The sequence below is a fragment of the Sinocyclocheilus grahami genome, unplaced genomic scaffold (assembly GCF_001515645.1).
Source record: "Sinocyclocheilus grahami isolate Dianchi unplaced genomic scaffold, SAMN03320097.WGS_v1.1 scaffold1428.1, whole genome shotgun sequence".
NCBI lineage: Eukaryota > Metazoa > Chordata > Actinopteri > Cypriniformes > Cyprinidae > Sinocyclocheilus > Sinocyclocheilus grahami.
The window spans coordinates 157,639-184,746 of NW_015506607.1; the positions used below are offsets into that span (position 1 = coordinate 157,639).

The 27,108-nt window shown below is 37.5% G+C and overlaps 1 protein-coding gene across 1 annotated transcript; it reads right to left on the minus strand.

Moving 5' to 3' along the window:
- Nucleotides 1-412: 412 nt before the first annotated feature.
- Nucleotides 413-26,346, minus strand: LOC107570223 (FERM and PDZ domain-containing protein 1-like). The gene is made up of 14 exons (XM_016256430.1): nt 26,238-26,346; nt 17,686-17,790; nt 12,585-12,722; nt 12,314-12,477; nt 10,849-10,951; nt 10,586-10,631; nt 9,526-9,630; nt 8,691-8,786; nt 7,793-7,918; nt 7,264-7,401; nt 5,576-5,758; nt 5,321-5,465; nt 3,767-4,846; nt 413-3,609 (listed from the first exon to the last, which is right to left on the minus strand). Exons 3-14 carry the CDS (start codon nt 12,683-12,685, stop codon nt 938-940), a joined length of 4,959 nt encoding a protein of 1,652 aa, XP_016111916.1. The 5' UTR covers nt 12,686-12,722; nt 17,686-17,790; nt 26,238-26,346; the 3' UTR covers nt 413-937.
- Between the last annotated feature and the right edge of the window lie 762 nt (nt 26,347-27,108).

The window sequence follows — 27,108 nt, forward strand, 5'->3', positions numbered from 1 at the left end:
CAGGCCATTACTGCAGAAAGGTTTTTATAACATTCCCTAATAGACAATATAGGTATAGCATAGAGAAGAGTATATACTGTATGTGCATAACACTGGTGAGAACGGTAGTGAGAAAGCAAGCAAAAGAGAACAAATATGAGAAAGAAAGCAGAGAATGTTGGAATATACATTATGCAAAATCCCTGTCTATGCTTTCCTCGTGAAGCAGAATCAATTACTGACAACCATAGAACAAAGACAGTTATGGTTTAGAATTACATTCAATACTAAATTCTTATAGCCAACATATAAATACTGTAAAACAAGCTGTTTAATACCCTGTTTAGAAATTCTGGTCTCAGTACAGTTGTCATTTTTGGCTAATCCATTCAAAACATTTAAATGGCAGGTTTTATGTTTCAGTGTCTGTATATGTGTGAGTGTATAGTGCACGCTTATTACTGGTATGGCTTGGACACTGCCTCAATGTTGATATTCTATACCACAACAAGTATTTTTGAACCACATTTGAGTTATTCTGACAGGTTTCTTGCCGTTTTGGGGGGGAAAAATACTCAATTTAACTGTTGAAAAGTCAAAGGGCAGTAGTTTTGTCAAAAGTACCAATGTCGGTACAAGTCGGAACTGAAATTTCAAAAATGTGATGATACCAGCATTTCCCGATAGCATTTTGAGCACTGTTGTGTGGAGTCTCAAACACCTCTGATTGGCCATTGTGTTCTCGTGCTCATCTGTGATTGGCTACAATGATCATCGCTTTACACTCTTCACTAAGCGCTTTCACAGATACACACAGGAGTGCGTGAACACAATGACCGATCAGAGGTGTTTGAAAATCCACACAACAGCTCTCAAAATGCTAGCGGGAAATGCTAGTATCGTCACATTTTTTAAATTTCAGTACCGACTGGTACCGACATCGGTACTTTTGACAACACTAAAGGGCAGTGAGAGTGCGAAAGAGCTGGGTGAGGCAGAAGACTGAGGTCGTTAGCGCAGTGCACTGGCGAGCCAGAAGTTTAATACTGAGATCATGACAAGTCTTTCTTTCGGTAGCACTTCCTACTAGCTCTGCTGCCCGAGCAAAGCCCTGATAAGTTTTTGCAACACTTGCTAGTCCGGTAAGTGCTTGGGCATGGCGCTCCCTGCATCGCTGGCAGTTAGAGAAACATAAACACACACTTGTCAGCTGTACCAGTGAGCGGAAGCTTTCAGACAATGATTGAAGTGTTTCCTCTGGCGTCTGCCCAACTCGGACCACGCGTTGGCATCCAGCTAAAAGCCCCCGAGCCTCTGCATGTAATCGCCTTTTGTTCTCTGAAAAGTGAGCTACACAGGTATCCCTGGTGTGCTTGTGGACCCCGTCTTGGTTTTTCATAGCGCCAGCAAGGACATTTAAGAGGGTATCCACATCCCTTTGCAAAGAAAGGAATCCTGTTGGTGGTAGGGGATATCGACGAGTCAGCAGCGAAGTGATGATATCTTCATGAGGGTCCGAAAGGAAGCAGTCAGGAGCATCCAATGGAGACAGAAGGGGACTGAGCTCTGTAGATGAAGAAGCAGGCAGTACTAGATGTGGGAATGAGGGCAATGGAGAAGATGGAGAGAAAGATGCAGGGGATGCAGAGAGGGAGGAAGGAGGGACAGATTTCAGCACAGCATCCCCTGTTTCACCCTGGCTCGTTCTGCGGGAAAACTCATATACAGTGAGTTCATCATCGAAGCTGGCGCTGTCAAGAACTCCAGTGAAACAGTTGGTGTATACTGTATGGCAGACCTCTAAAGGTGTCTGAGCACCCTCCATTACAGTGTCACACCCCATAGCCAGTACCGAGCTGCAGCTAAGGTCTGGTTTTTCATGTTGATTTGGGCTGGGCAAGGATTTTGGCTGGGCTATGGTAGGTTTGGACTGGCAGTTTGCGAAAACCCCACAGCTAGAGGTAAAGTTATGGGGTGTTGTGCTTGAGGGTGGGTGGCTACATTCTTGTAACCCACTAGACGTTACCACCCCCCAGGGTCCGTTTAAGTTCTGTGTTGTAACCACTACGGATGAGGGGCTGACTTGGAGTGAGTTGTCTGCCTTGGAGCACATTCCAGAAAACTCCCCTATGGCTATTCCAGAAAAATCTTTAGGTTCAGTTTTGGTTTTCAGCTGTCCACATGCTTTGAGGCCAATGTGGCTGACCTCTCTTACCTCCTCAATGACCTCAGTGACATCTTCAGATACTATGGTAACCACTTTTACCTCTGTAACTTTAGGAGAACCTTCATTCAACGTCACATCCTCAGTTGCCTCTTTTGCTACTTCAACTTCATTTTTTTGTAGTTGTGTTTCTGAAAGTCTTCTCACAGGTTTAACATTGCCATTGCCATCAGAGCTGCCATTTAGCATTTCCTGGGAACGTGATAAGTAGAGGGGAAGGTTCTGGATCTTTCCCCGCAATGTTGAGGCAGAGAGTCGCCCAAGGATGCCGGATGAATAGGGTGTAAGAAGGAACCTTTGGGCTGGTTCATAAGACGGAACAGCAGAAGACAGTTCTTGGAGTGAAGGGTCACAATTATTGTCAGTTTCATCAAATTCTGGTCCTCTGACTCGCTGGGAAAATAAGTGCCTTGATGGCCCACTACCAAAAGATGCAGACATACTCTGACTCCTGGTCCTCTCTGTTGGCTCCACTGAGTGCTTTCCCATCCCAAATTGTAGATGTACAAAACTGCTGTCTCTGTCTACATCAGGGCTTGTGGTGTATGATATGCTCGGGACATGGAAGTAGGGTAAACTTGATGGGGATATCTGGCCTAGTCTTGGCAGTGAGCTGCTCTTTTGAGTCACTGAACTGCCTTGGAAAAAATCTTCCATCTGTTTGGTTACCTGATCTCTTTGACCAAATAAAACACTGCTATCACACTGTTCTTTAGACATATCAAAGAACAAGTGGTCTCCAAACATTCTCTCAACTAGACCTCCCACTGTACTCTCCTCTTGATCATCTCTGCTATGGTTACTGGTGCTTCCTTTATCCTGTAGGTCTATACGGGAGCGTACTGCTACTATAGCTGGCGATGCAGTAGGCATTAGTTCATTGACTGATTTGAACTCCATGGAATCTGGTTCCATCTCTATAAGTTGCTGTTTCCGCTGATATGGTTTGTTTGAGTGTGATCCCACTGTATCAGTGGGAATATGTGGTCCTGATCCATTGACTTTGGACGGGTTGATGGGTTTGGATTCAAGTTGCGCTGGTTCTCCTTCAGAATCAGTTAGGGATGAGACTGTTGGACATGGACCTTGATCTGAGCAACCACCTTCAAAACACGCCATTCGGCCAGCACCTTGGTTGATTGATACAGGACCATAGATTGGGATGTTATTTACATAGCTGTTACCTAAATTATCCTGTTCTGGGAATGATACCAGGGACGTGTAATTTGTTTCCATGAATGAGCGACGCTTTTTGGATCTTTTATTGAAATTTGACAATTCAACTTGTGTAACCATTTTATCTTCCTCCTTTTGTTTCTTCTCTTCTGCCTCCTGTTCACTTGCACATATGCCAATCTCCCTCAGGCTTAGTGTCTGTAATATGGTGCTTGACTCTTCAAAATTTTCTATAAAGTGAAATATCAGCAAATACATTTGGTAAGTATTTGTTAGCAAAACTCCACATGACTATTTTTCATATGCTTTACTACATTCTTTAACTTCTACAACATGTTATAGAAATATTTTGAGAACATTTCATGGAGAATCTCCCCTATGTCTTACCTCTTGTCATGGCTGTTGAAGAGGTTTCTTCAGCTGGTGTGAATCTTTCCTGAGCATCAAAGAACTCGTCATCTGAACTGCTGTCTCCAAACCCTGGTGGGGGTTGAAAAATTGGCACTGTTTCTCTCTGATTCGCTTCCCCTCTTTCCCGATCTGGTTGTGTTTCCATAAAACCGGAAGGAGAGAGAGGTCGTGGAAGGCTCCGTGCACTGTCTGGGGTAACATTGGTGCAGATATTGTAATAGTGTCTAGTGTCTCCTTGTACAAATGTGAACACATAGTCCACAGGAGGAGCTAGGGTGCTTCCAGGACATTTTGCAGGTGACCCCTTTTCATGTTTTTCATCCTCTATTCCCAGCTCCTCACAGTCCTCCTCTTCACTGGCTGCAGGGGGACTAGGTAGACATTCAGCAATATTTGAGAGTGCAGGAAAGCAAAAGAATTGGTCAATATCAGGTTCACAATGGGAATCAGCAGAGCACGGGTCACCTTGGGAGTGAGAATCTTTGCTGTACGGTTGCCGTGGAGACAATGATGGTGAATAGCGATCTTCACAGCAGTAAGAATCTTTCACTGGTAAATGGCATGGGCGTCTGGTAGAAAAGTAGGTCATGAGGTCGTCCTCCTCTAGGGCATCTATAGAGTCACTGGACATGCTGGTCATGAAATGTGACTCAGTTTGGTATGAATCAGATGCTTCAGATGATGGGTCATCGACAATGATGACACACTGAGGTTGTTCAGGCTTTTTCTCTTGCTCTTTGTTTTCCTTTTCTGTGCCTACACTCTCATCGTCTATTTCTACTGTCTTTCCATTATTACCATTTATATACTGATGGATGGTTTCTTTGTCCTCCTCCCTTTCCTTCTTCTCAACCACCTCCTCTTCTTTGCCCCCTTCCTTCTTCACCTCTTCATCTTTGTCCATGTATCTTTGTGCTTTTTCAGTTTCTTCTGGTAGCTTATCACTGGGTTTATCTGCTGTGTTGTTGCTTTTGGCAGTGCTAGCAACATGAGCAAGGAGAGCATCCACGTCTGTGTCTGAGTCGTCAGAGTCACTGCCACAGTGTGACACATAACCTGTACACAATGGCAGAAGCACAGACAAAATTAAGATAAATCACACTGTGAACATTTTCTTTGTCAACATGCAAACAGTGGTCACAGTTCCTTAACAGACAATCCCTTCCTCTGCTGATACTCGCTACTCACAGTTAGTTCCAATTGTGTTTGTCACAATTTTTTTTCACAGTAATGACATAAATGTCATATACCTTGTGATTTTATAGGCACTGCTAAGATGCAAACAGTTTCCACTGTTAAAAATTCTATGTAACCTAATATCACATCTTGCTATTTTTAGAACATTGTATGTACAACCAGAGTATGTGAGCAGTATGGAGTGGAAGTGGAGCTCTTAGATTCTGCTTGAAGCATGAAGATTTTTCTTTTGTTTAAATCAGAGCAGCAATGTTTTCTCTTGCTCCAAGAGGATTTTCAATATTCAAAATTGATCAAAGCTTTGCCAGACCAAAGAATTCAGTAATTCAGTACCTTCCTCTGCTGATATTCGGTGGCTCTTTGAATGATCTGACCAGGGGAACACACAGATCTGGGGGTCCACGAGAAGTCTGCAGTATCCAGCAACTAGACACAATAAATCTTTAGCTGCCACTGTCTCCATCAGCAAGGTTATTGGCTGAAGACAGGAAAAGTGTGACAATATTAAAGAAAGAGAGCAATGAAAGGATTATACTGAGTGTACATATATGTAGATGTGAGTATGAGTATGTCCTGTATATTATATACCTTTATATCCTGCAGGTAGATCTTGACCAGACTAACTCTGTCAGACTCAGGTAATAATTCCACTCTGGTAATAGAGCTGAATTCAGTTAGGGTGGTCATGATGCTCAGCTTGTGGTTGATCACCTGACTCACCCCATACTGAGCTCCCACCAACAAACTCACTATTGACTCCCTGTCCTGTAGCTAGTTAAACAGAGAGAGATATATATAGAGAGAGAGACAGGGAGAGTGAAAGAAAGATATGTGATAAACGAAGACTGTGATATATGAAAGAATGGACAGCAGCAAAAAATGAAGGAAGGGTGGGGGATAAACCAAAAGGGTTGTTACGAACATTTGTATGAAAAGCAAACAATGATCCACTGCATTTCACATCTCACATTCACTCATCTTTACTTGACTTTTTATGCCAAGCAAACATCACTAAGTTAAAGTTATCTGCATTTACATTTATGTAAAATTATTTTTGTGAAATTGCAACATTTATTTCAAATTGCAAGAATTAGTTGTGATGGTCTTTGAAGTATCCGTTAGAATGGGTTTATGAAAATTATGACAGTAGTTCTGTGCCATTGGTTTCTAGTGAAAGTGTGTTCATGAATTTATAGCGTTCTATGTATTCAAGCTATTATTCCACAGTAAATATCTAACAAATAATGCATTAATTGTCTATGCTTTCTTAAAGAAAGCTTAATGTTTAGTGAAAATTAAATATATATTTTCTCACACGTATACAGTCACTAAAACATGAAAAAATACACTACTGTTCAAAAGTTTGGTGTCAATGAGAAAGGTTTTTTTTTTTTTTTAAAAAAAAAAACTAAGAAGAAACAATTATTTAAATCAAATGGAAAAAAACATAAAAAATAAAGGGAATTCTGGGAATGTAAATTTTATGGTTTTCACTGTAAATTATAAGACGACTTGCTCACTTCCAAAAACTAAATTTAAAATGAGAAAAAGTGTTCTGTTTGATTTATTAAATTTTTTTGACTGTATATAGTAAGGGAACTTACCATTACCCAAATAGTCTTTTATCGTTGCATTTTGAAAAAATATTATCGTTAAAATTATGATAATTTTGAAAATCTCTGAAAGGCTGCATTTATTTGATCATAAATACAGTAATATTGTGAAACATGTTTACAATTTAAAACAACTGTTTTCTATGTGAATAGACTTCCAATATTTTATTATAAAGGTAATTATGACTACTGACTAACACCCAAAAAAATCTTTGCTTTGTTTATGAATTAATTTTCCAATTGAGGCTTTGTTTTGATTAGCTCAATAAGCCCACATTTGAGGACAAACGGGTCTACAAACTAAGTATGCAAACAAACATACATCACAAAAAGGACTGTATTTTACATTAAAAGGAATAGTTCACCCAAAAATTAAAGTTTGCTGAAAATTGTATTCACGCTCAGACCATCCAAGATGTAGATGAGTCTGTTTCTTCATCAGATGTGGAGAAATTTAGACAATTTAGACATTTGCCTGCCTGTTCCACATGTTGTATTATGCTTTGAAAACTTAACTTGGGTTTATCTTGAATAGTTTGTATTCAATTTAGCATTGCATCACTTTGCATCACTTGCTCACCAACAGTCCAAACTGTTCAAATATCAGTTAACATTAAAGTGACTTGATGGATTGATATTTAAAAATATATGCTATGTTTATACACAGACACAAGCACACACCTGTAGGTATAGATACTCAAAGGCCACAGGATCATCTTTGAGCATGCAGGTGAAGTCTCTAGGTAGAAAGCAGACACGGAACAGACACCTGTAGTCGTGAGTCTCCTTCTTTTCAACCACCTGTCACACATAAAGAGTATTAGATATATGCTGTATGTGAGCCATTTAACAATTACAGATGAGTGTAGAAAGAAGGAACTAAAGTCGTTAAAGGAACATTTTCACGCAAAATGACGATTCTTTTATTTATACTCACTTGGTGTTCCAAACCTGTATGGCTTTGTTTTTTTCTGTCAAACACAGATTCTCAACACGTAAAAAAAAAAGCACCATGAAAGTATCAAAGCGCTCCATATGCAGAAGGATTTCTGCAGCTTCTTATAAGAAAGTCATAATCACTGAAAATCTTTTGGACTACGTTTATGACTTTTTTTCCCCTTCCACAGGTTCAGAACAACTTGAGGATGAATAAATGATAACTTGCATTTTCATGTGATGTTTGTGTGTGTACCTTTTGAATAATCTCTTCCTCATGCAATAGATATAGTTTGCTGATTCTGTATTGTTGTTCCAGCACCAGAGAGAAGTGTTCAATACGGCTGATTGAGAGTTTCTCCTTCAGAGTCATCACTATGTCCTGATGGAAAACACATTTCATAAGAGGATACATGAAGCATGTGAAATTATATACAGAATTGTAATGCACAACACTTGTTAAAGCTAAGAAGACCTTCCTTGTAGGGCACTGTGACGGTACCATGGAACAGTGATGGTATTAGATGGTTATGTTGGGTACTTTGATATATACCATGGTACTGAATAATTGCCATAATCATGTACAGTGATATTTACACTAACACTGAAAAGTCTGGGGTTGGTAAGATTTTTAAATGATTTTATATTTTTATTTGATCAAACATACAGTGAAATATTATTATAATTTAAAATAATGGTTCTATTTTTTGAACAATCTGTTTATTGAAAAATAAATTGTAATATACTTTAAAATGTAGTTTATTACTTGTGATGCCAAAAAGGCCTTTTCTGCAGCCATTACTCTAGTCTTCAGAAATCAAGCTCAAAAGAACAGCATTTATTTGAAACAGAAATCTTTTGTAACATTATAAATGCCTGTACTGTCCACTTTTGATCAATTTAATGCATCCCTGCTGAATAAATGTATTTATTTAATTTTACTGACCCCAAACATTTGAATGGAAGTGTATATAACACTACCAAAAATTCCCTAGTACTGCAAATGGAACATGTTTGAAAAACATGGTTTTACCATTGTACTTTTTGCTTTTTTTGCATTTGGATGCCAACAAACATTATAAAACAGGCAATACAATTAATACTGACTGAAAATAAAAATATCAGACTATAGCGAATAAATATGCCTACAGTACCTTTACAGTGGTTTTAGATTCAAATTTAAAAGCCTTCGTTTGGCCATTCTCCAGATAGACCTTCAGAACATTTGGCAGGAACAGTAGAGAGTTTCCCTGGAGGTCAGAGGTCAATATAGGATCCAAGGTCAATATAATTATTATAAATAAAAATATATGTAAAATACATAGTAATGATAGCACACATGCTATATTAAATCAAACAACTGCCTGTTTCAACAAAGTGTTAAAATAATTCTGGCTAAGCCAATTTTATCAGTCTCATTATCATATTAAAAAGATTAAGCCCTCCAAAAGCGGCATACAAAAAAAGATAAACAGTTTTATCACTGCCTTAGTTGTGTGGTGTGCTTGATAATGGGTTTGTTTAATTAGATGTTAATTAAAAACATCTGGGTCGGGGGAAATGAACATCCTCACAGCAGTCCACCTAAAGAAACAGTTCATTCAAAAATAATGATAAAATAATAATATTTTTACTTTTAGGTGGATTGTTTCTTTAAGGTGCTCTATCATAACTATTACTTATGATAAATCCCCCACCTATATAAATTGCAGCTATACTATACACCATGTCAGCACAGCTACACAAAGATTTTGATTAACGGTTAATTGAATAATTAATAAATTACTGATAAATTATTGACTGAGGTTTGCCCAAGACTGGGTAGACTGCCAAATGCTCTCCCTCTCAATGCCTCTCTATTGTTGTGCATCTTTTGTTCATGTTCTCTCTTTCATTTCATCAATCACCCTCTTTATCTCCTTTTTGTTAGTAAGCACATGTGAATACTCCATTATTAACATAGCATGAATGAACATAAATGTGTCAAACCTGTGAGTGACCATTGACCACCACCTCCTCTGCAAACCTCACTTTAATTGGGTTTGACTTCAGCTTGGCTCTCTTCTCCGGAGTTATGAAGGACGACTTTGGCCCCTATAGCACATCCATAATGACAAACAGCATAATTATGGACATGTTTGACCTTCAATGACATACTCCAACAAACATTCATTGCAAAAATGCACTGGCTTTGAATGATGTCTCTGCATTGACTGTGACACACCTGTCACTCAGAAATAAAGTAAGATTTACAAACAGGGAGGCGTCAAAACTTCCTGAGTCCAAACTAACTGTATTTCCTCTTTATCTTACAAAAAGATACTGTGGAGGCACCATGCTACAGAAACCGCATCAGATATCAGATGATATCTTGGGATGTTATCATGGTACTGAATGATTACCATATTCAAATCATTACCATATCATAGCAATATCACACTATATATACTAGAAAAATAGAACAATGCAACCTAAAAGTTTTCTTGAACACACACATACATACATACTGTATATGTTGCAAGGATATGAGAATGTTATTCCCCTAAAATATTGTATTTCTTACTATTAAAATACAATTTGTGTCTTACAAAATTTGTGATTTTTTAATTTTTGTTCTCCAGACCCCAGACTGAAATCTTGCACATGCATCTTTATGTTGTTTTTATACTTTCCTTATGAACAGAATTCTGCTAAATAGATGTATGCAAGATAAAATGTTTAACAGGGTTATTGGAAGCTGAAAGCATAATCAAATTATACAAAATATTTAAAATAAGAACAAATAAGGGATGGGAGATGTGCACTTTACTAGGCACTTCAAATTCAGCAGAAATTTAGGGAGCTTTCTGCTGAGCTCTGTAGGCACAGATTTCCTTTGGGCCTGATTGTTATTAAAAAAAAAAACTTTTGGTCATAATTTCTTCCTGCTTCCATAATGCAGCACAATACCACATCCTCCTGCCATACCTCATTCAGACACAACAGAGTGTAAGAGAGAGAGAGAGAGAGAGAGAGAGAGAGAGTCTCTAACTTGTGCACATACACTTACCACAGTATTTCTCAGGACAGTCAGTATTATGGTGTTCTGACATTCTCTGTAAATAAATTAAAGAGAGTATGGCAGAATTACTGGTACAAATGCAGCTAGAGTAAACAGATTTTTCCTAATATAGTATATGTTCTAAAGATACACATTTATAATCAATTTGGCCCCATGAAAATTAACTAAAATATTGGGTAAAACTGGACATCTGGGCAGCCAGATTTAGCTCATTTTATAGTTTCACATAAACACTCACACCTGCGACATACCTGATTATGTCAGCAGCCTGCTCTGCAGATAGATCATCAACAGCAACATTGTTAATTTTGAAAAGCTGGTCACCAGGGACAAGCTTTCCATCAGCAGGGCCACCTATAAAAACAGACGCGCATATCATGATACTGTAGTTCTGTCAATCATTTGTACAAGGTTTAGAATTCCATTACCGGTACCAACCTGATTTGTCATAGTTATGCTGTTTTATAAGAATGTTTGTGAAAAAAAGTGTTAATGTTGTCCTAATTACTAGCTAGTTATTTGGCTGTGGGGTAACCAGATGGCTTTAGTCATTCCAAGAGTAGAGTTTCCTGTAGATGAAGCTCCATGTGCCAACCCAGTCAGCCAACATGTTGCTCTACACTCTTAAAAATAAAGGTGCTTCACGATGCCATAGAAGAACCTTTTTGTCTAAATGGTTCCAGAAAGAACCTTTAACATCTGAAGAACCTTTCTGTTTCACAAAAGCTTCTTTGTGGCGAAATAAGGTTCTTCAGATTATAAAAAGGTAAGAAAGAGATGGTTCTTTAAAGAACCTTTGACTGAATGGTTCTTTGTGGAACCAAAAATGGTTCTTCTATGGCATCGCCTGAAGAACCTTTTGAAGCACATTTGTTTTTAAGAGTGTACAAGCAGGCAATACATGCAAATAGCTGCTGGGTCACATTTCAATCATCAAATTCAACATTTTTTAAAAAAGTTTCAGATTTCTTCGCACTATTAAATGATAAAAGCTTTAACACTTTACAATAAGGTCTCATCTCTTAACATTAGTCAATACATTAACTAACATCAGCTAACTATGCGCAATATATTTTACAGCATTTACAAACTCTCATTAATATTACTTATGTTAATATTCATGTTAGTTCACGGTGCATTAACTAACATTAGCAGATACAACTTTTGATCTTAAAAATGTAATGTATGTATTAGTAAAAACTCTTTTTAATATTCTATATAATGGACATGTCATAAAAATATACACTAATAGATTCATTCATCATCATATTTTATAGTGAAAATAAAAAGAAAAATATGAAATTTTCTAGAAGATATAATGCGATTTCACTCAAGTTTATTTGAGCAATAAATATATTACCGCAGTATCCTTTCTGTAGTAATGGAAGCTTGTTTGGTAGCTAATGCACTGTAGCGGTTTTATTGATTTCCATGAAGAGCTTGTGTGCTGTATAATCAAAATTTAACTTCAAAATGTAACAATCTCAGCAGGAATTTATTCAACCTGTTTAGAGTGCTGCCTCAGATCGAATGCCTCAACAAACATGGTCATTGTCTTCATATTATGACATTGGATGACATTTTCACAAGTTCATAAGGTGCACATTTTTTTCTACCAACAAGCTAATCTAGAGATTCTCATAGTGGGATAATGTATGGCTTCGAATCCATTTGAGCTGATGAGCATTTTTAGAGATGATGGTGTGTGTAATGTACCTTCCGTCACGTCCAGCACCTGCGGCGGAGTGTGTGTTGAGACAGTAAAGCCATGGGAGTTAAGGGTGGGGTCAAGTGGGATCTTAACAGTGACTCTAATTGGACAGCTCCTCTGCTCCTGGGAGCCATTTTCGGCAACTTGCCCATCTTCTAGCACACGCTCTCTGTGTACAGACAGAGAGAGAGAGGGTGATGCTATTTAAACACAAAAGAAAAAGAAAAGCAAATGTACTCATTCACACAATCATTTTTAGATTTATATAAAAGGTACCGGCTGATGGACTCTCTGGAGCGGCGAAGCCAGCGTCCCACCACCTGCTCTACTCTGCTGGTCCTGCGAGATGGTGAGCGACTGCGGTCCCGCTCCTCCATTTAGCTACACACAGGGTGAAAGGTCACCATTGGGGCACTATTTATTGTAATGGAAAAAAGGTAATAATTAGGGATGCACCAATGTATCGGCCAATAATCGTATCAGCTGATTAAAGCAATCATCGGCCTTTGGCTGATTGTTAAAAAACAGCTGATGATCAGGGCTGATTCAATCCTGTCAATCAAAAAGGGGAGGTAAACCATGTCAGACTGCAACTCGTACTGTGTGTGAAGAAAACTCTCATGTTGAATTTAGGGCTGCTGTTAGTTAACGTGACAATAACACATTAGCAGTTAAAAAAATAGCGACATTAAAGCAGGCTCTGTTCGTCCATATCAATCACCCAAAGTTCAAGCCAGGGTTGCCAGATCCACGTTTTTCTCTACAACAAACATTATTTGTAATGCGCCTCCCATCCAATAATCACAAAGAGCTTTGTGCTTTGTTACTTCTGATAAGAAACAAAGTCTCAGCTTTCAAATCCTGTACATGTTATTACAAACTATTTGTAATAGTTGTAATATCTCAATGATAGTGAAAAAATCAGTCAAATCTGTTATACAGACGATCTGCAGTAGCTACATTTATGAACTTATTGTTGAATATTCATTTGCAAATTGTCAGACATTTTTGGATGTTTTAAAACTGTTTGTTTCTTTTTTAGTATATCCTCTTTAGCCAATCAGACACAACATATATTTAATCCAGCCAATCACAGTCTGACCACTTTGCATTTCACAGTATTTGCAGTAGATTTTGAGTCTATAGGTACTCATGAGTCATACGGTATTCATGTATATACAACTAATTTAAATTACTTTATACATGTGTATAATACATATGTATTTCTTTAATATATATATATATATATATATATATGATATGATATATGATATGATAAAATGTGTTTGTGAGTTGATGAAAAGCTAGTAATTCAATCATAAAAATTTAAAATTTAAATAAATAATTTTAAAATAACAACAATCAAAATAAAACACATACTAAAAAAAATTATAAATATTAGTTTACCTGCATGTCATGTAACCATTAAAGGGATAGTTCACCCAAAAATGAAAATTTGCTCAGGTAATAATGTTTGCTCAGGTAATAAACAGCCCAATCGTTTTGCATCATAACATGCCACGGGTATTAATTTTGTATTCCTTGATATGCTTTTTTTTATTCTCAAAGACGGACAGCCGCTGACTTGCATTTTATGAATCACCAAAGACCATGATTTCAGCGAAAATAAATTCTTCTTTACTGTTCTACTCAAGAAGAAGAAAAAGAAGGAATATTTATATATACACACACATATACTGTATATATATATATATATATATACAGTATATATATATATATATATATAAAGGTAATGTGTGGTCAACCTCTCTTCCTCCTACAGTGGTATGAAATGTGGTCTCTCTTTATATTGTAGGTTCTGCATATTGTGGTGTTGTTGCAAAATTACTTTTTATAAAGGGTTGAAGTTTATTGTGCTTCAATATCAAGTATGTCCCACCAGGGAATGTGAGAGACAATCTGGAGCCTCATGATCAACAAAGAGAAGGACCAACAAAGACTAAGATATAAATAAAATACTGTGACCAAAAAAGAGAGAGATCCCTGGAGATCATGACTCATGGACACATTATGTTCTCAGATTACACAAGATTAGGATCTCACTTTCCATTTATTTTCCTGCTGTCAACATTGTTATCAATACTGCATACAGCACATCAAAGTCGTTAGACTGCAATACTCGCCCAGCCATTTTCACTTGCACAGTAGTGACTGCCTACTTTTTCACCAGCCCTGATTTTATATATATATATATATATATATATATATATATATATATATATATATAAAAATAAAAAAAACTCAACCCCCGTTGATCCAAACTAACCAGCAACATTACACCCATTAATGTTTATTATTGTACCGTAAGCAAAAGGTTTGAATGCACACCAACTGAAGTTTTTGTTTTGCAAAATTTTACACGGCTGATTAGATGGCAATAATAGGAAATGTAACAATGGTTCTGATATACTTTGAAATTATTTAAATTTTTCCCTGGTCTTCACTTTTTAAAATAACTAGCCCATAATTTCTAACCATAGCAATTCCCTTACCTAAGCAATTAATGCACCAAAGGAGGATCCCAATAGCAAAAACAGCAATGTGCTCTCTGAAGAGTTTCCAGAACAGTTTGTACCTCAGGCAGTTTGCATTATGAATAAGGAAAAACACCTCTTGATTATCATGCACCTGCCTTTTTTCCACTCTTCTGCTAGAAATCACTTTCTATTCTAATCAGCTATTTCAGTTATTGCATTATTGTTGCCTGATTAAATATTAATCATTTTAATAATAAATGATAATAACATATTAGCAGCTATTCTGCCTAACCACGTTGTTCACTAAAAACAGCTCTCTATTTCTTTTTAAGCACAAAGGCATTGCAGGCGATCTCTCTTTAAAGCTTATACTTAAGGATACCACCTCCCCTCTCACACCCTTCCGTCTTCAAGAGGATTAAGCACCAAATATGGTTGAGGTTTCCCTATTCAACTCTCATTACTTTTTCAGCACCATTTAATATATTTTATTCATGATATATGCTTCAGTGCCGTCTTGATCAATAGGGATCTAATGTACATATGGCCTCTTTTCACAGCAAAATCAGGAGCCAGTGGAAGACCTTAAGATTATAATATATACTAAAGACAGAATTATTCAATTACAGGTAGGAGTCTGTGAACTGCTAGATCACTAAAATGGATCCAGGAATTAAATTTGTGCTATAGAATTGGGATAGGGGCGCATAGTCAATGAATTTCACAATAAAACATTTCAGTTTACTGCTCTGTCTCTGTCTCCCCACCCCCCTCTCTCTATTAGATTAGTGGCCTGTAGAGTGGGGTTTAATTCCCCCTCACGCCCATGGTCCCATATAAAAAAGGTCTGCTCATGCTCTCTCTCTAAGAGATAATGGATGTACTCCATCATTAGCATGGGCAGCTAACGCTAATGGCTAGGTTGAACTATAACGTAAGAATCGTCTACAATTCATTCACATTCACATGGGAGGATTACGGGTAGTGGACCAGTCAGGACAGATTATGCTTACTATGTTACGTTAGCACTGAGCAATGCTAAATAGCTTAAATGTACACTTAGTCTATCAGTTATAGGATCCTAGCCAGTAATAGATCTTTCAGCAGGCTAAAAGTGTCAAACAGAGTTACACACATCAGGTGTATCACAACACACCCGTCTCGCAAACATCACTCACAGGCGGTGCTTAATAGTAAGAGGTATTGGTAATTTAATGCCTAATTTAATGAATTTTTTTTTTTTGTACAGGGCTCGCAAAATTTTAAAATCCCTGGTAACCCTTCGGGCAGGCATTCTTCAGATTTTGGTTGCCCAAAATGAGTTTAACTAGCCTGAATAAAAAAGATATCGGCTGAAGATCCCTGTGGACAAATCAGCATGTTTGAAAACTTCAGTGATTGTATTTTTCAAGACTGTAGGGGTGCAACAGATCACAAATCTCACGGTTCGGATTATTAAGGATTTTGAGTCACAGATCAGATCTTTAAAAGAATATATATTATTATTATTTAAAAATCACTAAGTACTTCTTTGATACCACAGCAAAAACTATTAGCATAACTAATAATGGTCAAACATTATTAAAGACAAGTGAACCGTCATTAATAGAATAAGAACAAATAAACCATTTACAAGCACAGATAAAATATAACAAAGCTAGAAATAAAGGTCTAACATTAGTTTTCAGGCACAGAAATGTAATAATTAAGTATAAAATAACACTGCACAGTGTTCACTGTATAAATTAAATACAGATTGATCTTTGTTAAAGTTGTGTTTTGTTGTTTGATTAACATTAATGACACAGACAGCAGCAGGTTTGTAGGCTGCTGTCCCTTTAAGACCTAATGTACGGGTCTAATATAATGATACGCATGCGATTTCTTTGTTTATGTTCACTTCACATAAGATATAACCGACTGGGTTTACAAGAATACTTGCTGAGACGGGTATTTTGAGAGAATTTTGTGTGTATGTGTCCGTTCAAGCATGAAACACGACTGTGTTTGCACGCTGTATGAAACGTGGCTATGTGTGTGCGTGCTTTGAGTGTGTGCACACAGAAAACAGTGCGCGAGTACTGAATTGAGTTCTCCTTCGCCTCTTCTTGCAATGAATGGTTTAAAGCGCTTGAATGTTTAAATTGGCAAGACTTAGAAACACGTGCAAATGATCATACGATCCGTTTCACCCCTACAAGCGAGTGAACAGTCAAAATAGCCAGTCTGGCGATTTTGCAAGCCCTGCGTTAAGTTTCGTTCAACCCTAAAATATAACACAGTACAATGCGTTATTTAAAATCTGGGGAAAATTCCTGTGAATTAAAAAATTCCTTCAATTAGCACAGTGGACCCTGTTTTCACGTACATTTTTTAGAGTCTACATACACAGAATGTTACAGGCAGACGGCCTGAGAAGTGTTCTAATTGGATTAGGAATGTAAAGGCTGGGACAGAGTTATTGCATCACACACTGAGCCGATCACTGAGCCATTTACACACATGTAAACATACAACACTATGGACAGACCAGTACACACACACACACGCCACACTTACCTTAGGGTCAGATGATACTGTGTTTCAACATTAAAAAGAAGAACTTTTCTGTGGACTGCATCACCAATTCTTCACTGCATTAATTTGATCATTTGAGTCTACTCATCAATCTAAAGGACTTTCAGATTCCTCACTCTGTTAGTTTAACAGCTAACATTAAATAAACTCCTTTATTTCATTTGCTAGCTCAGAAAAACTATATGCAGTGTGAGGAATTTTGAAGTTTTTGTCCAATCCATTTGCACTACATCTATGTGGTTGTTATGAACCTGGACTTTTGCAGGTTAATATGAGCAAAGAGAAAGATTCAGAAGTTTCACCTATAATGAATTCCAGAATGTGTAGGCGCTTTATTTTCTTCTTGATCCAATGGTCCTCTGCATCAGGACATGCTGCCATGATGGAACTCCAAAGGGTCCTCGGCTCTGTCAAAGTGACACATATAATGTTATCTGATGTTTTTTAAACATTCACTCCTTATCTCGCTATGAGAAGTGAATCTCGCGTGACTGACGATAGAAGTTGAGTCGCAGCAGTACAGCCCTGTTACATCATTCTCATTGCCTTCTCAACATGAATATAAATTAACAATTTATAGATGAGGTGTCATGGTAACACTGCTACACATAATTTTGTCTGTGCAGTGAGCAGAGTCAATTTTGTGTACAGCGAGGTTTTTTTTTTCTTCTGTGGTTTGGGTTGCTCAAAGCAGGGTTTCTCTCATTGGTGAATGAGTGGGGAAATGAAAACCTGGAATGGAGCTGGAGCGGAGTGAGTTTCTGTGGTGAGTTACGCCCAAGCGACAACCTTCCATCCAGTCTGTCTCTTGAAACCAACACGGAAGTGACTTAAACTGCAATTCATCGACTGGCCGCTAGAGACTGACTCCAAAAGGGAGTCATTCCCGTAGACCCCCAATGTTAAAATGCCCAACTTTACAGCAGAAAAAAATTATGTTTACAGCCTGGAACAAAAAGTGGTTTTGGTCTATATAGCTAATTTAGCCCTTCATGACACCTGTGAGGGGGATGAACTTTTTTTTATAACTCATCCGTTTAAATCATATTAAGCTTTAAAGTTCTGCATAATTAAGGGCATGGCCACTTGAGTGACAGGTGGATTGCCTCTGCTGTCACCACCGTCGAGCTAGGTGGGCGTGGTTTCAGCAACCAGTCACCTCAGCTCCACCCACGTCCCACTCATTTCGATTAACCCAAGAGTGACGCGCTGCCAAGATGGCGATGGCCGGCTCCACCTACTTTAGGCTTCAAAAATGCTCTTCAGAAAGCTACGGGTGACGTCACTGACACTACGTCCATGTTTATATACAGTCTATGGTTACACCTGAGATATTTTATCTCACTCTGCTATTTAGAATAAAGCAAGGGTGTCAAACTTAATTCCCGGAAGGCCGGAGCCCTGCAGAGTTTAGATTCAATCCTAATTAAACACACCTGATCCAACTAATCAAGTCCTTCAGGCTTTTTTTGAAAACTACATGGTATGTGTATTGGAGCAGGGTTGGAACAAAACTCTGCAGGGCTCCGGACCTCCAGGAATTGAGTTTGACACCCCTGGAATAAAGAAACTTAAATATATGGTTAGATCAAGTAGAAATAGACCCTTGCAGATTATCAATTAAAATCAAAAGCTAAAAAGGAATTAGACATGGCCAGCAAGGCCTTATTCAAGATCTGGTGCAAAGGTACCAATGAAATGAATAGTTACATTACATTGCAACATGTTTGATGTTCAAAGCTGTTGTACCACAAAGGATTCAGCTCTTTTGGGTTGTTTAAAGGATTAGTTCACTTCCAGAAAAAAACATTTCTGATAATTTGCTCACCCCCATGTCATCCAAGATGTTCATGTCTTTCTTTCTTCAATCGCAAAGAAATTAAGGTTTTTGAGGAAAACATACCAGGATTTTCCTCCATATACAGTAATGAACTTCAATGGGACCAACGGGCTGAAGGTCCAAATTGCAGTTTCAGTGCAGCTTCAAAAAGCTATACACAATCCCAGCCGAGGAATAAGGGTCTTATCAAGTAAAACGATCGGTCATTTTCTAAAAAAAATGAAAATGTATATACTTTATAACCACAAATGCTCGTCTTGCACTAGCTGGACGTCACGCATTACGTAGTCACGAAAGATAACCAACCGATCAAACTGATCAAACTGATTGACTAAAACGAATCTCTGATTAATTTGAAACCCTGTATTCATAGAAGTTAATTTGCAGCATTTTATGTATTTTAAGTTGAAAAATATTTAGTTAAAACGCTGTTGTTCATCATTTTTTTATATTTTGATTTCCTTTTCTAATTAAAATTTCTATTTAGTGTAAAATGATTTATTTTGCTTGTAGAAATAAATATTATTATCTTACATTTTAAAAAAGATTTTCCACTCTTGAATAGCTTAAAGTTAGCTTAAACCTAGTAATGTCATGCCTTTTCAAATGGGTATTTTAACTGTAATATAACTATTTTGAGTTATGGGAAGCTTATAAAGAAACAGTTACAAAGAAGCTTCCTCAACACTGATAAAATGACAATGGAAGACTGAGGCGGAGATTAAGAGAGAGAAAGAAAGACACAACTATCAGGCTTGTCGGAGTCCCCTCTGAACATTTTCAGCTCCCAGCTGTTGAATAATTAATGTACCCAGTGCAAAAACAGAGAACACCGCTCTCTTTCTCCCTCTCACCCACTTGTTCTCTGCTTTCCTTAGTTGATCCTTCTCTCACTGCTATTTTCCCTCATAACCACAGCCTGCCTTGTCTTTCAGTGCCATTATTTAATTTTGTTACTGTGTCTTTCTCATTTAGTCAAGCGAAAGATTTTAAAAATGCAAAACAAAAGCCCTATAGAAAAAGACGTTGAACAATGAGCGTACAGTTGTACACAATGAATGAATGAAAAAGACTAAATAAAATGTTTATGATTTTTCTTCCTCATAAAAAATGTATCATTCAATTTGATAACGCTCTAGAATGGCAGCTTTTGATGGTTTGTTCACTATACGTGTTGTATGAGCAGATGTATATTTATGAAGTTCCCAGCACTGCATGCATCCTTCAAGCTCTCCTTAAACGCTTTGGTAATCCTATCATTGCCTTTAAACTCTTCTTTCAGACTTACAGAGTGTGTGTGTGAGAGAGAGAGAGAACCACAGAGTGCACAGGCTTTAATAATGCATCTAGATAATGCTGCCTCACCACTCACACACACACACACACACACACACACAAGCACAACAAAACAGAAAGACAGTGAAAGAGTGGCAGAACAGCTTGATCTGAGCACCGCATGTCTTCAGAGGAAGCTGAATGGAGATCAGGGGCTTATAGATAAAGGGCGAATGGAAGGGGGTTGAGAAAATGAGAAAAAGATATATAGAAGGAAGGGAAAAGAATGAGAGAGAGAAAGCTGGGAAGACGGTGAGGTTGAAGAATGAGATGCTAAATAAAGACATTTATTGTGATTGTATGGTGCATTGCATGATTTGTTCTTTGGACTGTGGCTACTAGGAGTCTGCATGGCATGAGGAGAGAGGTGTGGCATAAAACAGGAAATGCATAATCTTTTCTTCTCCCTATAAAGAGCTTGATTTATGAGTTATGGGTCATCTTGATGTTCCCCAAAAAAATTATATTTATCAAAGAAATCTGATATCATCATTTCCACAAAATAATAAACAGCAAAGCTGCTGTCATCACTGACAATACGTTTTTAATTATATTTATATAATTTAAAATAAGTAGTAATGATGCTGAAAATTCAGCTTTGCCATCACAGAAATTAATATAAATGCAAAGATTTGTACTTGTGTTTTGTATAAGGATTTTTTTACTGTGATTAAAGTGACATAAGTTCTATTATTGAGATTAGTCCACTGAAAACAATCTTTAAAATGTGGTGCTATACAATGCAATTAATAACAATCAGAAACAATTATTATAGGGTTAACGACATATAAGAGAGTTAATGCTAAATAAAAGGAAAGCTTTTTTAAAAATCCAGTTTAAATGTGCCATGTTTTTATAAATGCACATTCTTTTTTATTTATGCTGGTTCCATATGGTTTTAAAAAACTTTCACATTTTCAAGAAATGTTTCAATTTAATGACAAAAAATTATTTTTTCAAGGTAAAACGTATTTATTACAAATACCATGAATTATTACGTTCACATACTGGTAAAAAATGTATAACCTGAATGCACTGTAAGTCGCTTTGGATAAAAGCGTCTGCTAAATGCATAAATTATTATTATTAATTATTAATTGAAATGATTAATTCATTAATATCTTTATGTTTTTGAGTAGTCACACCACACGATGTTTTACAACCCAAACTAACATTGTCTTGTCATAATAATAGTTAAAATATTTGATATTCTAAGATTCTTATTGACCTTGACAGACAGTCAGATCATTATATTGACATCAGCATAAAGGCCTAACTAAACTCTATGTCAGGGGTCTTCAACCTTTTTGCAGGTCAAGGACCCCTTGGTGGATGGAGAGACAGAGCGCACATAATGTTTAAAGTTAAGGGTTGCATTTAAAGCCTGGCCTATAATAAAATGTGCGTAGTATCACACTAATGTATTTACATACTTTGATAGCAAGTCCATTAAAGTCATATATATAGCTTAAAGGGGTCATATGATGCGAGTTCAATTTTTCCTTTCTCTTTGGACTGTTACAAGCTCTTGGTGCATAAAGAAGATCTGTAAAGTTGCAAAGACTAAAGTCTCAAATCCAAAGAGATATTCTTTATAAAAGTTAAGAGTCAGTCACACCTACCTAAAACGGTTCGTTCTAACACGCCCCCACATGTCTACATCACTATGTGGGAAGATTTGCATAACGCCGCCCAAATGTTCACGCAAAGAAAGAAGGCATAACTTTTATTCTCGCTGTAGTATTGTTGCTGCCGCCGTCATTTCGTGAAGGTGCTGTGTGTTTCGTTGTGAAAGCGAAACTACTTTGTTTGGTCTTCCAAAAGAGGACGATCTCTGCTTCGTCATGCCTAGAGCTGATCTGTGCTGGTCGCTGAGGAAATACATCAACTTCATGCTGTGGATCGCCGGATCGGCTTTCACCGTGGACGAAGCGGAGTCCAGCCCGGGGTCATCACATGTGGTTGCCGCAAGCCCGTTGGATGCTCCTTCGTCGAATCCGCCGCCTCTGCTCATTCTAGCCCTCCGGCCGTTCCTTACTCTAGCCCCCGGCCTCTGCTCACTGTAGGCCGCGGTGTGTCGCTGTTTCGTTGTGAAAACGAAACTACTTTGTTTGGTCTTCCAAAAGAGGACACGACTAGAAATCAGTGGTTAAGTTGTATTTACAACACTGTTCCAGAACACTTCAACCCAAATATTCAGATGTGTGCAGCACATTTTATGGAGGACCTTTTCCTGATCCTGGTAGAGTAGACTACAATGCCGGCTGTTCTGACTCACAGACTGTAAGTACGTTTTTTATATTTAAAGAGTTTTTATATTTTATATATTTAAAGCGAGTTTTTTGGGCAGTGTAGAGTAGGGCTTGTTGTTTGTCATTTCTCCGATCATAAATGCAGACATGGTTTTATGTTTAAGCGGCGTGGCGCGATGCAATGCAACGCGTAAAAAGACAGTATAAGTCATTATAATCCATAATTATGTCCCCACTGGATGCAACGAATGCCTCGTTTATAATGGGTTTTCATGTTTTTGAATCGTTGCTCCGGCCTGACAGGGCATCATCTCAGTATGGTAAGGGGCGTAACATTTCCATCACACGCTTGAGGTATTCGGCCAATCACAACGCACTGGATAGCTGGCCAATCACAGCACACCTTGCTTTTCAGACCGATGAGCTTTGTAAAAATCAACGCGTTGTTCTTGTTTGTTGTTCTTTGTTGTTGTATCATATGGTTGCTCAACATCTTATGTAGGTTTTCCTTTAATTTGTCACTCACATATATACATAAATACACTTTTAAATTTGATCAAAATTATAGAAAAAACTGTAATATTGTGAAATATTATAAAAATTTAAAATAACCATTTTCTGTTTTAGCAAATTTTAAAATGTAATTTATTCTTGTGATATTAAACATGAATTTTAAGCATCATTAGTTCAATCTTCAGTGTCACATGATCTTTCAGAAATCATACTGATATGCAGATTTTTGTGGAAACTTTCAGGATTCTTTGATGAAAGTTCAAAAGAGCATTACTTTGAAATAGAAATATTCTGTAAAAAATGTTAATGTTTTCACTGTCACTTTTGATAAATTTAAAGGGGTCACATGATGCTTTTTTAAAAGATCATTATTTTGTGTATTTGGTGTAACAGAATATGTTGACGCTTTAATGTTTAAAAAACACATTATTTTTCAAATACTGTACATTATTGTAGGTCCTCTATGCCCCGCCTCTCTCAAACGCTTCGTTTTCTACAAAGTCCCTCCTTCCGACAAGCACAGTCTGTTCTGATTGGCCAGCTGACCCAGTGCATTGTGATTGGCCGAACACCATAAGCACTCGTCGGAAATGTAACACCCCTTACCATAATCGCGAGCGTCATCTTTCAAAATAAATGTAAAGACAGAGCCCGAAATGGGAACAGAGTCGCGTGACAGACACAGTGATGAATATGTGTTTGCAGTACACAAGTCACAGTTAAGACAGCTGACTCTACTGTGATGTGACCCTGTCTCTCTCTCACACACGCGCGCGCACACACACACACACACACGATGTGCAAAACTCCGCATTTGAACGGTCAATAGCAAATACTTAAACTAATAACAAAACAGTAGCTGATTCAGAAGCGGCAGATTGTAATAGCAAAGTCAGAATGACCTCCTCTCCTAGGTTCACGAAACGGTCATCCATAAAATGCATTGCTGTTCTGTTGTAAGTAATCTTAAAGATTCCTAAATGCATCTACTCTCGGAAGGCCAAATAAAGTGCTTTTGCTTTCGCCTAGAAACACACAGCGTCTCCCTGACATGCTGCTTCAACACTAACTGCGGTTACTGAAACCACACCTTCTTTCTTTGCGTGCATTATGCAAATATTTCCACATAGTGAGGTAGATATGTGGGGGCGTGTTAGAACGAGCCATTTTAGGGGGGAGTGGCAGAGTCTTAACTTTGATAAAGAATATCTCTTTGGTTTTGAGACTTTAGTCTTTGCAACTTCAGGGATCTTATCTATGCACAATCAGCTTGTAACACTCCAAAGAGAAAGGAAAACTTGAAATCGCATCATATGACCCCTTTAATACATCCATGCTGCATAAAAGTATTCACTTCTTAAAAAAAATAAAAATTTGGTAGTGTGTATATATGACTTACTTGACAATTTTAGTTAGACTTATTTAATATTTTAAAATAGGGAGAATGAAACCTGAACTTGAACTTTAGCTTCTTAACTTTATCTTTGGTTGCATATTTGTGCATGCATGATCCCTGTTTATGCGGTTGCTAGAGTATATTCTGATGAAATCAGTACTGAATATAAACATGCTAAATATATATACTTTATGAATGCTCAGTCTCTACCTCTCCACAGCAATTTAAGGCCATATTACTGTCTTTGGATAGATGTGTACTTTTTTTAGTACAAATGTGTGTGCTGAATTTATGTGTCTGTAATTGGAGCTGTCATTTGCCCTGGGGGCTTCAGTACCTCTCATATGGAGAGCGTAATCAGATCTGTTCCTGCTGGAGATCTCCCTCTCCAAAAGCCACTTAAATGAATATTGGCACAAATCGTCCAATTTCAGCTGTTAGCAGCTTGTAAAATGCTGCTCCATGCCTGAAAGCTAGATGTTCTATGATAAACGTCTGTGTTATCGTGTAGGGCATGCAAGATCACAGTCACATGTTTTAAGCTTTAGTTTATGTGCTTGTACCCATTATTTAGTCCTAATGAGCATATCATCATTATCAGGTTTTAAGCAGGGGCAGACATATAAGCACCGTCTGTTTTGATAAGTTTACGATTACAAGGCATCAAGATTTCACAGTATTCAGCTGCTCCTAAAAATAACAGCATAAATAAATGATGGCCCTTTCCGAAGCCTGCCGGATCTCCTGCCTGATTTCTGCCCCCTCGGTTTTTACTACATATACTAATTATTATTATTACAGGCATGTTTTGTAATGTTTGCACCTGAACAGTAAAAATAAATCAAGTATGCATCAATCAAATGAATGAAGTTTGAGAAAACGTGCTGCGGGTCTTGCACAATAGCCGTATTTGTACTGAATGCACTAATATACCCAACTTCCCTTATGAATCATCCAGGCTACACTAAATGAAACCTGAACCTTTTGTGCTTGCTATAACTAATGATGTGAAATGTAAAAATATATAGGCTAGACTTTATATTAATATGCATTTTTGTATAATCTCTTAAAGGAAACAATGAATTCATCTCTCACTCAAATAAACAAGGTTATCTGGCATTCCCTGAAATGCTGTAAGAAGATAATATAATAATACTGCCTGTGGGGAGAGTCGCTCTATCAGACAACTAGGAAAGACAACAGAAACGCTATTATTGCTGTTTTTAACCAGTTTTTCATGGTTCTTTTACAGACACAAGCCATGGAATGAGCGCCCACAAAACGGCTTCTGTAAAAAACCAATCATATTTCTGTTCAGTTGTGGCTCTATCTAATGAACACCCACTCTCTGTCACTTGATGGCAATCTAAAAGACATCTCTAAAAAGCTGATAATGAGATGAAAGTGTCATTGACTTAATTCCCTTTAATCTGTCAAATTCACCTCTGTCCCGTCAGAGACGCGCCTTCACCTTCATAACGTTTAATGAACAACATTTGCATGCTCTATATCACTCACCTTACACGAAGAGTAACATTTTCATGAGCTATCCATCGCCTTGCGCCGACAGAAGAGACATTGGGCCGGTATATAAATAAAGTGAAGGCGGGTTAGACCGATGGGAGTTTCACAGAGACAGTTTAAGCGTTTAATCTGCTTTCAGCTCTCTCTCTCTCTCTCTCTCTCTCCTACCTTTGTCAGCACGCTTACTGCCTTTTTACACACAATATTTGACAATATTGTCAAAGTATCAATGCACATATTAAAAAGAGGGACAAAAATAAAAATAATTATATAAGTATTTTTAATTAATTTAATTGTTTTGAATAATTGTGTATTATTTAATTTTTTTAATTATTATTATGAGACATTAAAGTGACATACTACATTATGAACGCTGTTGCTGACATGCACAGGCAGATCTTGCATATGATTAATATGATACATGATGATGAGATCCCTTCTTGAGTAGCTCATGCAATTTATATATTTTTTTCACAGTAAAAAAAGAAGAAGAAGATATCTGCCTTTTTTGGTATGTTTGCATACATTAATAATCGCAAAGCTACAAAACTTAACTTTACAAGTTATACTGTTGAGAAATATGCAATAAGAAATAATGGTCTGTAATGGATTAATTTTTTTACCAATTTAATTTGTGAAAGGACAGTGAACGTATTCACTAATTAAACAAAAATAATATTTAGCCAATTCATACCGTTAAACCTTGCGAAGACCTCATAACCACCTCGACGACCATCAGCACAAGACCACGGGAACCAGACGAGTCCTCTGCACAATCTGACCTGTGTTGCAGCCTGGAATTGAACCACGCCTTGCTGGTTGCATCTGGCCAGAGGAGAGCCTGGTCTCTCCCAAGGTTTTTTTT